We start from the raw sequence: 12,357 nt of genomic DNA, 5'->3' as shown, positions 1-12,357 counted from the left end.
CCACAGCCACACTACCTGATAGTGGTTCCTCCCACCTCTCGTTCCTCCCACCTCTCTAAAGCAAACTCAACCCTTTCCAGGGCATTTATGGGACACCTTTGAGGAAGACTTCCGTACATTCACCTCAAGGACCTGACTTATGCAAGGTGAGGGCTGACATTTGCATGCAAATCCAGTGCTTGCATAAGCCCACATAATTCAAAACCCACTGGATAGAGTGGATGGAGCCAGTGTTTGCACATGATGTGCCTCTTGCATCTCTCAGGTGCCCTGAGTGCATTTTTGGAAGCCAGGCACTAAATATCCTATATTTCTTTAACAGAGTTGAGATGTCCCAGAGAAGCCTTAGTCTTTTTTTATCTTCTATCTCTCCCCAGTGCTGATGGTGACTTTGCAGTCACCCACCTGACGAAGGCCCACCTCTTCTATGATGGGAGAATTAAATGGATGCCACCTGCTATCTATAAAAGCTCCTGCAGCATCGATGTTACCTTCTTCCCCTTTGACCAGCAAAACTGCACAATGAAGTTTGGCTCCTGGACCTATGACAAAGCCAAGATAGACTTGGTGAGCATGCACAGTCATGTGGACCAGCTGGACTACTGGGAGAGCGGGGAATGGGTCATCATCAATGCTGTGGGCAATTACAACAGCAAGAAATATGAATGCTGCACAGAGATCTACCCTGATATAACTTACTCCTTCATTATCCGGAGGCTGCCACTGTTCTACACAATCAATCTGATCATCCCCTGCCTGCTGATCTCCTGCCTGACTGTCCTGGTCTTCTACCTGCCCTCTGAGTGTGGAGAGAAGATAACCTTATGCATCTCTGTGCTACTGTCCCTCACTGTGTTCCTGCTGCTCATCACAGAGATCATCCCATCTACCTCCTTGGTCATCCCTCTGATTGGAGAGTATCTTCTCTTCACCATGATATTTGTTACCTTGTCTATCATCATCACTGTCTTTGTGCTGAACGTGCACCATCGTTCCCCACGTACCCACACGATGCCTGACTGGGTGAGGAGGATCTTCCTTGACATAGTCCCACGCCTCCTCTTCATGAAACGTCCCTCCACAGTGAAAGACAATTGCAAGAAGCTCATCGAATCCATGCACAAAATAACCAATACACCAAGGCTTTGGTCTGATATTGACGTGGAACCCAACTTCACTACCTCATCTTCCCCCAGCCCCCAGAGTAATGAGCCATCACCCACATCTTCCTTCTGTGCTCACCTTGAGGAACCAGCCAAGCCTCAGCCTATCTGCAAGTCCCCTTCTGGGCAGTACTCTGTCCTGCACCCAGAGCCTGTACAGGTGACCTGCTCCTCTCCACAACCCTCGCGCCACCCCCTGAGTGACATCCAGACCACCTCCATCTCGAAAGGCAGATCACTAAGTGTTCAGCAGATGTATAGCCCCAATAAGGCAGAGGAAGGGAGTATCCGCTGTAGGTCCCGGAGCATCCAGTATTGCTACCTGCAGGAGGACTCTTCCCAGACCAATGGCCAATCTACTGGCTCTCCAGCATCCCAGCGGTGCCACCTAAATGAAGAGCAGCCCCAGCACAAGCCCCCTCAGTGTAAGTGTAAATGCAAAAAGAGCGAGGCAGCTGGCACACCAGCTCAAGGATGCAAGACTCAGAGCGCCAAAGAACAACATCTTGTGTTGATGTCCCCAGCCCTGAAGCTGGCGGTGGAAGGGGTTCACTATATCGCAGACCACCTGCGAGCAGAAGACGCGGATTTCTCAGTAAGTATGCTAACTGAGCCTGCTCTCCTTGGGTAAGTCAAAAATTATCTGCTAAGGAAGCCCCACCAAACCTGGGGGCCATACAGAGAGTGTAGTTGCTGATGCAGGCTCAGCCATCCCTGATATTGTGGCTTTTGAACACATTGGCCACTATAGGCACAGCTGGAGGCTTTGTCCTTGGGATCTTGGCAGGCATGTGGGCCAAGGGGGTAGCACAACCAGACCATGCTCAGGGCTGCTCTAGAACAATAGGATTCTCCAGCAGAAAATAGGAGTAAAGTTGTTGTTGGGTAGGAAAGAAGCAGCTACGATTGTGAAAGAGACCCAAAAAGCAGTCATCTGGTGGGAACGTAGCAGACATTCTTTATAGAGAAGCCTCTGACAGACGGGGAATTCACACTCTCTGTTTTTTTATTAGGCGTTGACTCTGGCTACTGAGCCTAAGAAAGCAATGATGTCCCAAAATAGATTGTGGATGTGGGAAGCACGTAGTAGCATGGGGACGTTGCAGGGTATGTTTAGCTCTGAGTGATGCAATTCCTCATTAGTGGACTTCCACTGGAGCAGTTGGCTCTGTGCAGGAAGGTGGGTGGACAGACGAATTTCACACTTACTCTGAAGAGGTAAATATGGCTACAAACAGAGAAGGAAAATAGAGGCTGAAAGAATTTCTTTTAATGGAGATGGTGATGCACATACAAATGCCACATCCTTTCACACCTCTTGTAGCTCTTCCCCTGCAGTACTATGGATACGGTGTGCTAGCTAATTATGGCCACAATGAAGGAAGCCACAAGATAACCTGAAGTTAGTGTTCTTGCTAAAGAAAAGTCTTATCTAGCTTTTCCCAGACAGATCCATCAGCAAAAGGTACTTTTTCAGCTGTGCTTACAGTTTGATTTTCTCAAGATTTAGAGTCAGTGCAAGTCACAGTGATTTTATGCAAGACTTCCTGGGCATGAAGAGTGTCTTTATATTTGCATTTTTCACAGCACTGAGCACTTAGCAGCAGCAACAAAAGATTAAGTGCTACTGTCCATTTATATATGCTTTGGTACCATAGTTTGAGAGGACTCTGTTCTTTAATGCATTTCACTTCACAACATCCCTTTAAGGAAGTAACTGTTTATTCCTCATGTTGAGGAGTGACAGCCAAAATACAGAGATGAGGTGATCTGTTCAAGGTCACAGAACTAATCTGTGGCAGAGATGGGCTGTGAATCCCCATCTTCATTAGTTGACAGCCCAGCACTCTTTGCTGGGCTAAAGCACTTCACAAGCACATTAGGACTGCAGGAATTAAACTCTGCTCTCATCCTCAGAATAATCACAAGTAAACCCATGGAAGTCAGTTGATTTTAATTCACTTGTTTCCCCCTGGTGCAAATGAAAGAATATTACACCAATAATACTTCCCGTTTCAACTTATTCTCTTTCTGCTAAGCTTGTTGGTATCATCAAGAACTGAGTCGATGAATATCTTGGGTTCTTTCCGTTTAATCCATGATTGCAACTTTCTTTAAAATGAAAACAGTCTTCAGAAGCCATGATTTTTTTTCTCATACCTTCCACTACTCTTCCCTCTTGAAATGAAGTGATTGTCCTGAGAAAGCTATTTACAGCACTAAACATCAAAAGCAGAAGAAAAGGAGCAGTTTTGAGGGCTCTGACCAGACCTCCTGCCAGCCCAGGCCACAAGCAAAGGTACCAGGAAAACACCCAGCAATGAGCGGAGAAGGGTCACCCCCAGGACCACCAATGCACCAGGGTCCCCAGGAAGGGCCTGCAAACCTGCCCGCAGTTTTCTGCTCTTTCACAGCAGTTGTAGTTGGCATGGTAGGCAGAGGTTGGGTTTCCAGATTTGGGGGAATAATTGCTGAGCCTGGTCTGAGGCTATACTATTTTCTTTTTCTGGATCCAAGTAATGGCAAGTAGGAAAGCACATTTTTTCTCCAGGTCGAAGTGACAAAGAAGAAGGAAACATGATCGTCTGGAATTAAAATTTACTGTAAGGAGCAGAACTGATCTAATAAAATGAGAATTTATTGGGGAAAAAAATCAGGACTCAGAAATTTGCTTTCATCTTAAAATCAAATTGTGGCATTTCTTCATGGAAGTGAAGTCTTCAACAAATCTACCAGCAGACACCTCTGATGCAGCTGCAGCCCCTGAGACACAGCTCGCTGTCTCTTGGGTAATATTTTCAGAGACACGCACCCTCCCAGAATGAGAACAGAGCTTCTTTTGAAGTTCCTGGGGTTTTTTTCTAAAGCACCATTGCCACGGGGGCAGTGCTTCTAAATTAAAAGTAAACAGCTCATTTAATTAAGTGCTTCAGCAAAGAGAAAATGGGAAATGCAAGAGGCAGTTGTTTGCCACAAAAAGATAGCTGCAAACAATACAAGCACAACGGTACACTGGGGAAAATGCAAGACCGAATTGTTCCAGCATGTGATAGAAATGCCATTAGAAATTAATTACAGACTGAGAAGCAAAACAAGTTGCATGTCACACGCGAGCCAAAATAACCAGACACCAATAGCACCGTCTGGAAAGTCTTGTCCTCATGCCTGTGTGCATCTCCGGACTACTTTAATAAGAAGACTTGGAAGACAGCTTAAAAATAAAATAGGAGAGAATGTAGCTGAGGGGGAGGAAACACAGGATAATCTCACTGGTTTATTTTTAACAAAGTACAATAAAAGCAGCCGGGACTGCTCTAATCTGTGCTGCAGGCTCTGGGTCCTGGGGATCAGATGTCACCAAGGCACCTCAACCCTCCACTCAAATCCTGGGGCAGGATGCCCTGTTCCCGCTGCTCGGACCTGCAAGGAGCTGGACCAGAGAAGAGCTGCAGATGCCCTTACTTTTTGGGAATTTGGGGATGGGGGAGTCAGCTGGTTCCTGCCCCTCATCCTCTCCCAAAAATAGTTTTGAGCGAGCTTCTTAAAAACTCATCAAAACACAGCTCAGGAGTTGGGGTGGCAGATGTTGACAGCTGCATAGATGTTGTCAGAGAGGCCTCTGCGGATCATGCTACACGTGAGGTGCTGGACCACAGGGAAATGCTACAGTGCTGTCAGAAAACAAAACAAAAAATCCAGGTAATTTTTTTTCCTCCTACTTTTTTTTTTTTTTTTTTCCCCATTGTCTCTCCATAATTTCCAATTTCACCCTTTTGTGCTCTTGGTCTGAAGCTGGATATTGACTTTGCAAACATCTGATGCACTCCCAGCCATCATTTTCAAGATGGGCTGAGTATTTATGAATACACCATTACATTTGAAAGCAAATTTCTGTTGAACTTTTCAAGTTGTTCCTCTTCTCCCATTTACCCCTTTTTTTCTCAAAAAGAAACTAATCATCTAGTTAATTTCTTTTCTTTGTGTGATCTAGCACTTACTTTTACTAGCACGAATATTCAAAAAAGCTTATTTTGCCAGAATGGGGCACTATTTACTCAATCCAGCTTCCCAGTTGGAAATCAGATGGTAAATTCCAGATTTTCATTACATATTGGTTGCATCATGAGACACTAATCCCATAAACATAGTCATCCAGAGCTTGCTTAGCTGGCCTTCTCACCAGGAATTTTAAGCATCAGCCTCACTCCAACTCTCAGCAAGTGATGAATAGATCAGAAAAAGTACAGCGAAGGGGAGTTATCCACTGAGACCTTATCCTTGGGATGAGAGAATTCTTTTTGATTTCAAGGGTCACTATTTCTTTTACTCTCCCTAATTATAGATGGATGTGTTAAGGGCTGTATGATCATAAACCAGCCCGGTTTCCCCCAAGAAGATAACAAGCTTCAGGATGAACCTCAGTTGTTTACCTCTGCCTGTTGAATAATGAAGACCTGCTTAACTTGGTGCTGCTTTTAAAGGGAAGAAAATTATCCATTGCATGAAAATATTTAACTGATTCTTACACTTCTGAAAGATGTTCAGGTATTCCTGAAATTTAAGATGCTTTGTTCAGAGAAAAAATTATGGGAAAAGCTGATATGCTCTCCAGCGTGTGCCTCATTTCCCAATTTACAAAGCTGCTTACTGAGCCAAGGAGCTGGAGCAATACCAGATGATTTAAGGCCTAACAAAGTAGTCCACATGGCAAATAATGAGAGGCTTAGTTAAAGAGCTCACTTCGCTGGCGTTGCTTCAGCTGAACGTTGCCTGCGTTGAGGCACAGAGTGACGACAGGTACTTTGCAAATACATTGGAAGATTCATGATCAGTTTGTGAAGGGTTCAGCGTGCCAAAATGAGGTAAATGCACATATCTTACCTGCAAGGAGTTATTCTCTTAGCTCAATAAAATGTCACAACATTGGTCACAGAAGCCAGGATTGTATATTCTCTCCCTCTGACACATCATGATTTCTCTGTACCACCCACAAGGTATAAGATAAAATTCAGTGGTGCATCCATGATTGATGAGGAAAGAGAAGACTCAAGGTGAGTTTGCAGAGTCACTGTGTTGTGCTCAGAGCTTGTTTGTTTGGTGCTTAACAGATCATAATATTTTAGGACCTGAAGTTGCCACTGTACCTGTGAAAACATCATCTGCTGCACATGGCTATTTCATTGATATTTGGATTGTTTCCCTTACCAAAATTAGTTTTCAGCATAATCAGTAAATTCTTAAAAAAAAAAAAAAGTAAGCCGGTCTCATACAAATCGTGTTTTAGCTCACACCTACTGTTCTAGGCTATGCCCTTATTATTATCTGTTTAAAACAAATGTAGGCTCTGTGGATGAAAAGGCCTGTACCATTAGCGTTACATTATAATTGTACTGTGCTTTTCACGCATGCTACAGCCCAATGTACGTGGCAGCTTTGGGCACGGTGAAGCCACTGTTTGCTCAGGGTCACAGACTGGTAGGTGCAGTAAAGCAGCCCCAGCAAAGCGCCGCCTTGGCTTTGCTGCCTCCTTCTCCTTACACCACACTCCTGACTTGCTACAATCACGGCCACTTTAAGAGGTTTGAGCCGGCTCCCGCTGAGACGTTTTCCCTAAAGAGTGAGGCAGCATGCCAAATTTCAGCCCTCGGGTCTATTAATCACCAAGTGGTGTATTGTAAGAAATTATAATGGGTACAGCCATATCAAATAAAACTTTGCCATCTGATCAGTCCTCTTCCTGGGAAAGAAATTAATAACAGCAATGTAATAAAAGAGGTTTTCATATGTATGTGATTTCTTACTTAATGAAATAGCCATTTATAATTCTTGCCTGATGGTATTAATAAGCACTAGACTTCCCCAGAGAGGAATTGCTGGAAAATCCTCCCACAGCAAGCTAAAAGTGGGGGAAAAGCAGGGTGAGAAAGCCCACTTCTTTTATTTGCTGGTTCATTTTCACTGCTTACTGACCCGAAACTGTAAATCCCTTTGCAGAAAGAGTTTGGCTTCGTTAATCTGTAAGCAAATCTGTTTATGAGCATGGGGAAATGAGTAATTTCTTTCCCCCTGACCCCACCCTCCCCAGTTTGAATTGCAGCCTCGTTTACACACCCAGTTACAGCTGTTGCTCATGGAAAATGGGATAGTGAGTGTGCAGATGAGCTTAATTATCCACAGGCGTATCTCATCCCCGGGGAGCTGTGAACAGGGTTTGCAACTGCACATGCACACCCATGCAGTCTGGGAATTTGTCTCCCACATCAGCGACCGATAGAAAAAATCTTTGCCATCATATCAGACCACGAAACGTAAGCAAGACCTTCCCATCCTATCTCTGGACTTAAATTAAAATATCCTATTTTGGAATAAAGCACTAGCAGTCTTTATAAGTTTTAATCTCAAATAAACATTAGCAATCGGCCTTTCATCTTTGTGTTCCCAGGTGAAGGAAGACTGGAAGTATGTTGCAATGGTCATTGACAGGATCTTCCTCTGGATGTTCATCATTGTGTGTTTGCTGGGAACTGTTGGTCTCTTCCTCCCACCGTGGCTGGCAGGGATGATCTAAATATAGCCACATAAGGAAGAAAGTATATCCCGCTCTATGGATTTTAGTTCATCTGGAAGGAAAGGAGCAGAGAAATGGAGGCAGCCCTTTGAATAATTTACTGCATGTCCGTGCTTGAGTTGCTCCAGAGCTCTCTGGGAATACTTTCCAAGGTTGCATTGTTTTGCCGAGCCATTTTCATCTCCTCCATCTAATTTAGGGGAAAAGTTCTTATTAAAGTTTGTACATAGCATGGTGGCATTCATTGGCATATACTCAGCAATGTAAGAACACGAGCTCGTTCCCTAAAGCAGCATAAAAAGAGGCTTCACATCTACGAACCAGCCTCTGGCAAATTAGCTCCAGTCGTCTTCAGAGGTCTCAGTGTGCTCTGCCCAGTAATTTTGCCCTGTCAAGCTGAAGTGGTTCAGGACTGCGTGTCCCTGTATGACTCATTTTATAAATAAAGTTCCAGATTCGGGATACCTGTGTAGGTTGTCGTCTATGGTCAGTTGGTAAAGATGGACAGACTAGAAAGGCTGAAGGAATTCCTCAAGGCAGCTCAGCCCCTTTGGGACCAACAGTGATCATTAGCTCACCAAAACACAATAGCTATGGTCTTTATATTGGCAGCGTTTACTTTGGCCAATACCCTTCAGAAACCATGGCGATTACAGCTGAGTGAGGATCATGCAAATAAAGGGAGGATTTGGGGTTAAGGTTCAGACCGTGTTGGTTACACTTTAGTGAGCTTTTAAGGGAAATTTCCTTGATCCAAGTGATGGCAAAATAGCAGAGGGTCACCCTGAGCCGAAAACCCCTTGCTGTAGGTAGGGAAGGTACTTAGAGATGGGGAAGCCACAGCAGAAATCCAGGATGGTGCATTAGTGTAATAAGGAAACGTGCCAGTACACGGGGAAACCTGAACAGGACACACAGCCACACTTGGGAATTCAGAATGGTACTTTGCAGAAATTACAGGGTTTATGGCCTTAAATTTGGCCAGTTGTTTCAGTAACTGTGCTCCTTCCAGCTCTCTCCAAACTACACTAACCTTTTTTGCATGTCCTGTCCTTGCTTTGGGACCTGCAGTGAGAAGGCAGGGACAGGCACCACTGGCCAGAGGGAGGGGGGATGTTGGAGCCCTGTCCTACCGGAGGGAGACATCGGTGCACGATGGCCCAGCTGAGCCAGATGTATGGGCAAAAGGCTGGAAGACAGAAGGTAAGCATGGGCTTCGTCTATCTTCTGCCTTTTCTCTGTATGCATTTGCAACCGCAGGAGTGACTACACCGGGACAGCCCGTAAGTCCGCCCAGCTCAGCATCCCCTCTGTTCAGTACTTTTACAAACCCACTGTTCCCACCCTCATTGCGGATTGCTGGGTGCCAGGTGGGATCAGCACAGCCTCTCCCTGCTTACTTCAGAGGTCTCATAGGCAGAAGGGCTTATAAACATTTTACCACAGTGTGCAAGGAAAGGCAGACATAGTCTAAAAATACAGGCTTCCCCCGGGACCTGCCGTGACTGCATGACTCAAAGCCCAGGCTGGCAGCCGAGGGGCTCTGGGCTTCACCAAGCATCTCCTCCACACCCATCAGCTGAGATCAGCATGCACGAGACCGTCTCGCCACTGTGAAGTTTACTGCTAGGCAGCTCTGGCTAGCCCAGAGCTTTGGAGAACGCACACCAGGAGAGGGAGGCAGCTGCCTGGAGGCCAGCACAGAAGGTCCCAGTAGAAGCCAGAGCCTTGGGTAGGTGAGACCCCAAGTGAGATGTGGTAGCCTGGCACATGAAGTTTGCTCATGCCACATGGCTCAGTGAGCAGCAGAGAGCTCCATAGGCTTGTGACAGTAATGCTGGAACTGAAACAATATGGTTTAAGGAAACTTCTTTGAAATACAAGTTACTGCATTCAGTCCGAGCAATACAGGCTAAAAATGAATGCAGTGATCAGCCTGTTTGGCCTCATCTAAGAAGCTACAACTGACCCCTGTGTTCACAGACTCAGCCAAGTGCTTAAAATCTGTACAGCTCACAAAAATGTAGAGTAGCCGTGTCTTGGGCCAGTTCCACGAAGAGCTGTGCTGGCACGGCGCAGGGAGGGAGGATGAGGGAGCCTGAACTGCTGCTGCTTCTTTGCTTGTTTTCAGAATATAGAGAGACTCAGTCTTTGGAGATGCTAATTTATCCCTTTTTACAGTCAGTGAGTTTGCTTATGGCAATGAAAGGAAAACAAACAGTCAAACATCTTCAAGGTCTAGTCCATAAATGTACCAACGCAGCTGCAGTCTGCATCATGGCGGCTTCACACAACTGAGGGGGACGGGTTATGGTTTGTGTTGCAGACAGGCTGGGCTCCCGGAGGTGGCCTTATCCCTCTCCAGTGCCTTTTTGCATTTCAAGTGCACCGATAAAATAACCATGAAGGTGGGACGATTTCTGACCCTGGGCATTGCTGGGTCAGGGGCATCATATTGCCAGACTGCAGCCATGCCCACGATGGCTGTTTAGAGCTCCGACTGCAGCCTCCTCCGCCTCCTCCTCCTTCTCCTGAGCCCATGAGCACCGGTAGCAACAGGGCAGGTGGGAGGATTGACTGTGCATGCACATTTTTAGCAATAAAACCATATGCACTTTCCAAGCTAGGCTGGAGAGTCAGCAGCAGCTCGAGTCTCTGCTCACATCTCCCAGTGAACATGGGCTCGGGCAGCAGCGGGGCGATGGCCAAAGCAGACCAGGGGTGGGGACCCACAGAGGAGAGGTTTAAGAATAGATTTAAGAGCCAAATGTTTAGGGTGGCATATTGGGAAATTCAGTAGGGGCAGGCATAGGCTGTACTTTGTTCAGAGCAAAGGCCCCATCTCAAATCTTCACCCTTTCTGCAAAAAGTTATTGCCAGTGCACATAGTGTGAACAGCAGCGTCTCAAGGGGAGCATTGCACTGTGACAGCAACGGAGCAGGACTGCCTGGCAGGGACATGAAACTGCAATACAGCCCCTGGCAGAACTGCCCTGCCAGGCAGGAGGAGGAGGAAAGGGCCACATGCATCTGCTCCATTAGCACATCAAAAATATCAGGTGTGATTAGGAGTGCTACGGATGTGGTTGTGTCCCTGAAGAGTCAGCGCCACTGCGGGATCACAGGGTTTGGCAGGACAAGACAGGAATTGACAGCTGAAACCAGTTACGAAGATGTTTGGGGAGAAGCTTGGATAATACAGGTCACTGGCATCCTCTGTTTTGCTAACATCATAGCATTTTTCATACAGTGGCAACTCCATTTCTTCTCATGTGGCATTAATAGTTCCCCAGTTTAAAGTTCAAATGAAGTCTTGCCTTCTGCTTCTCATGTACCTTCTTGTAAAATCTAAGGGGAGAAAAGAGGAATCAACACCTACCGCTCTTTCTCAGACAGGTTATTCCAACTTGGAGGTTGTTAAGGAGGATGCTGTCCCTCCGTAGGATTCAGTGATCAGAAACTGGAATAAAACTGGGACATGAGCCAGACTATAACTGTAGAATAATGAAGAATTCTGCTATTCCAAACCCATGAAACACAAAGAGAGAGTCTTTTAGCATATGAAAGACTCCAGGAAAATGTATGCAGCCAGGCTGTTAACATTTGCAATGTTCCCAGCTCAGAACTGATTCCCAGGACTTGACTGAACAAGCTGACAGAAGAAGAGTGAGGAAGCAAGACTGGGATACAGCAGCAGCTCTAAAACTGCCTTGGAAGAAACCCAGAGCAAAGTGGTTTTCAGGATCTGGGAGTGCAAAACTAAGCTCAGAGACCCCAAAGGCATCACAGAAAGCAGACATAGATGCTGATCTTTTCTGTTTTACATGTGGAGGAGAGATCATACCCTCACCACAGTGTTTCACGCTTTCCCGCCAGCACAGCTCATTGGCCATGGATGGCAGAAGACCCAAGGCATAGAAACCTGACTGTAACAACCTCAGTTACCAACACTTTTCTGTTTTTCCCTACATCCTCTTTCTTATGGTTCCCTAATGCTCACTTTGTCTGGGTCATCTTCCCAGCCATAGGACGCACAGAGGATTTTATCTGCAGCTGGCTGGTAGGATGATCTATGTAATCCCCATTTCCCCAGCATTTTCAGGACTGTTTTCCACCATCTCATCTCGTTCTCCAGTGAGCTAATCCACATAGCTTGTATCACCTCCCTTTTGGATAAGTTTCTCTCGAGACATTTATCAAGAAACTGGACTCAAGGAAATCCACTAGTGTAGAGACTGACAGGCAGAAAGATGCATGTGTGAGATGTAGGATTCGCACACAGTACTAAGGAAAATGCCCCCTTAAAAGCCCTGCCTGCCTTGATAGCCCCTGTGAGCTCTCCCCCACTGCAGTGATGTCCATTTATGAGACCTTTCATCCCCACCCAGGATGTCTTCTTTGTTTCCAGCCCTTTAAATCTGGTCAAGCCAAGCTGTTGAGCCCTGGAGAAAGCCTTTTCAGAGCTGCTTGTTAGCAGTGTTGCTGGTTAGTCCTCTGCTTATTCTATCTTACTCCTGAGACCAATTTAATACCTTAAAATGATGCTTGTAGCAAAAAAATCTGTCTCTGAAAGGTCCTCAGCCTCTGCCAGAACCCAGCTGCACCAGGTGGACCAAACTCTGCAGC

The 12,357-nt window shown here is 45.9% G+C and overlaps 1 protein-coding gene across 2 annotated transcripts in view; it reads left to right on the top strand.

Moving 5' to 3' along the window:
- Nucleotides 1-8,148, top strand: part of CHRNA4 (cholinergic receptor nicotinic alpha 4 subunit) — a 42,760-nt gene extending 34,612 nt beyond the window's left edge. For both annotated transcript variants that reach the window (XM_009473406.2, XM_087750131.1), the window contains 2 exons: nucleotides 378-1,758; nucleotides 7,606-8,148. In XM_009473406.2, the coding sequence (XP_009471681.2) occupies nucleotides 378-1,758; nucleotides 7,606-7,731 (1,507 nt within the window). In that variant the 3' untranslated portion in view covers nucleotides 7,732-8,148. The remainder of the gene's footprint in view (nucleotides 1-377; nucleotides 1,759-7,605) is intronic.
- The last annotated feature ends 4,209 nt before the right edge of the window (nucleotides 8,149-12,357 follow it).

The sequence above is a fragment of the Nipponia nippon genome, unplaced genomic scaffold, assembly GCF_047370975.1.
Source record: "Nipponia nippon isolate SJK-2023a ecotype South Korea unplaced genomic scaffold, ASM4737097v1 scaffold_13, whole genome shotgun sequence".
In the NCBI taxonomy this organism is placed as follows: Eukaryota; Metazoa; Chordata; class Aves; order Pelecaniformes; family Threskiornithidae; genus Nipponia; species Nipponia nippon.
This window is presented reverse-complemented; position numbering and strand designations above follow the sequence as displayed.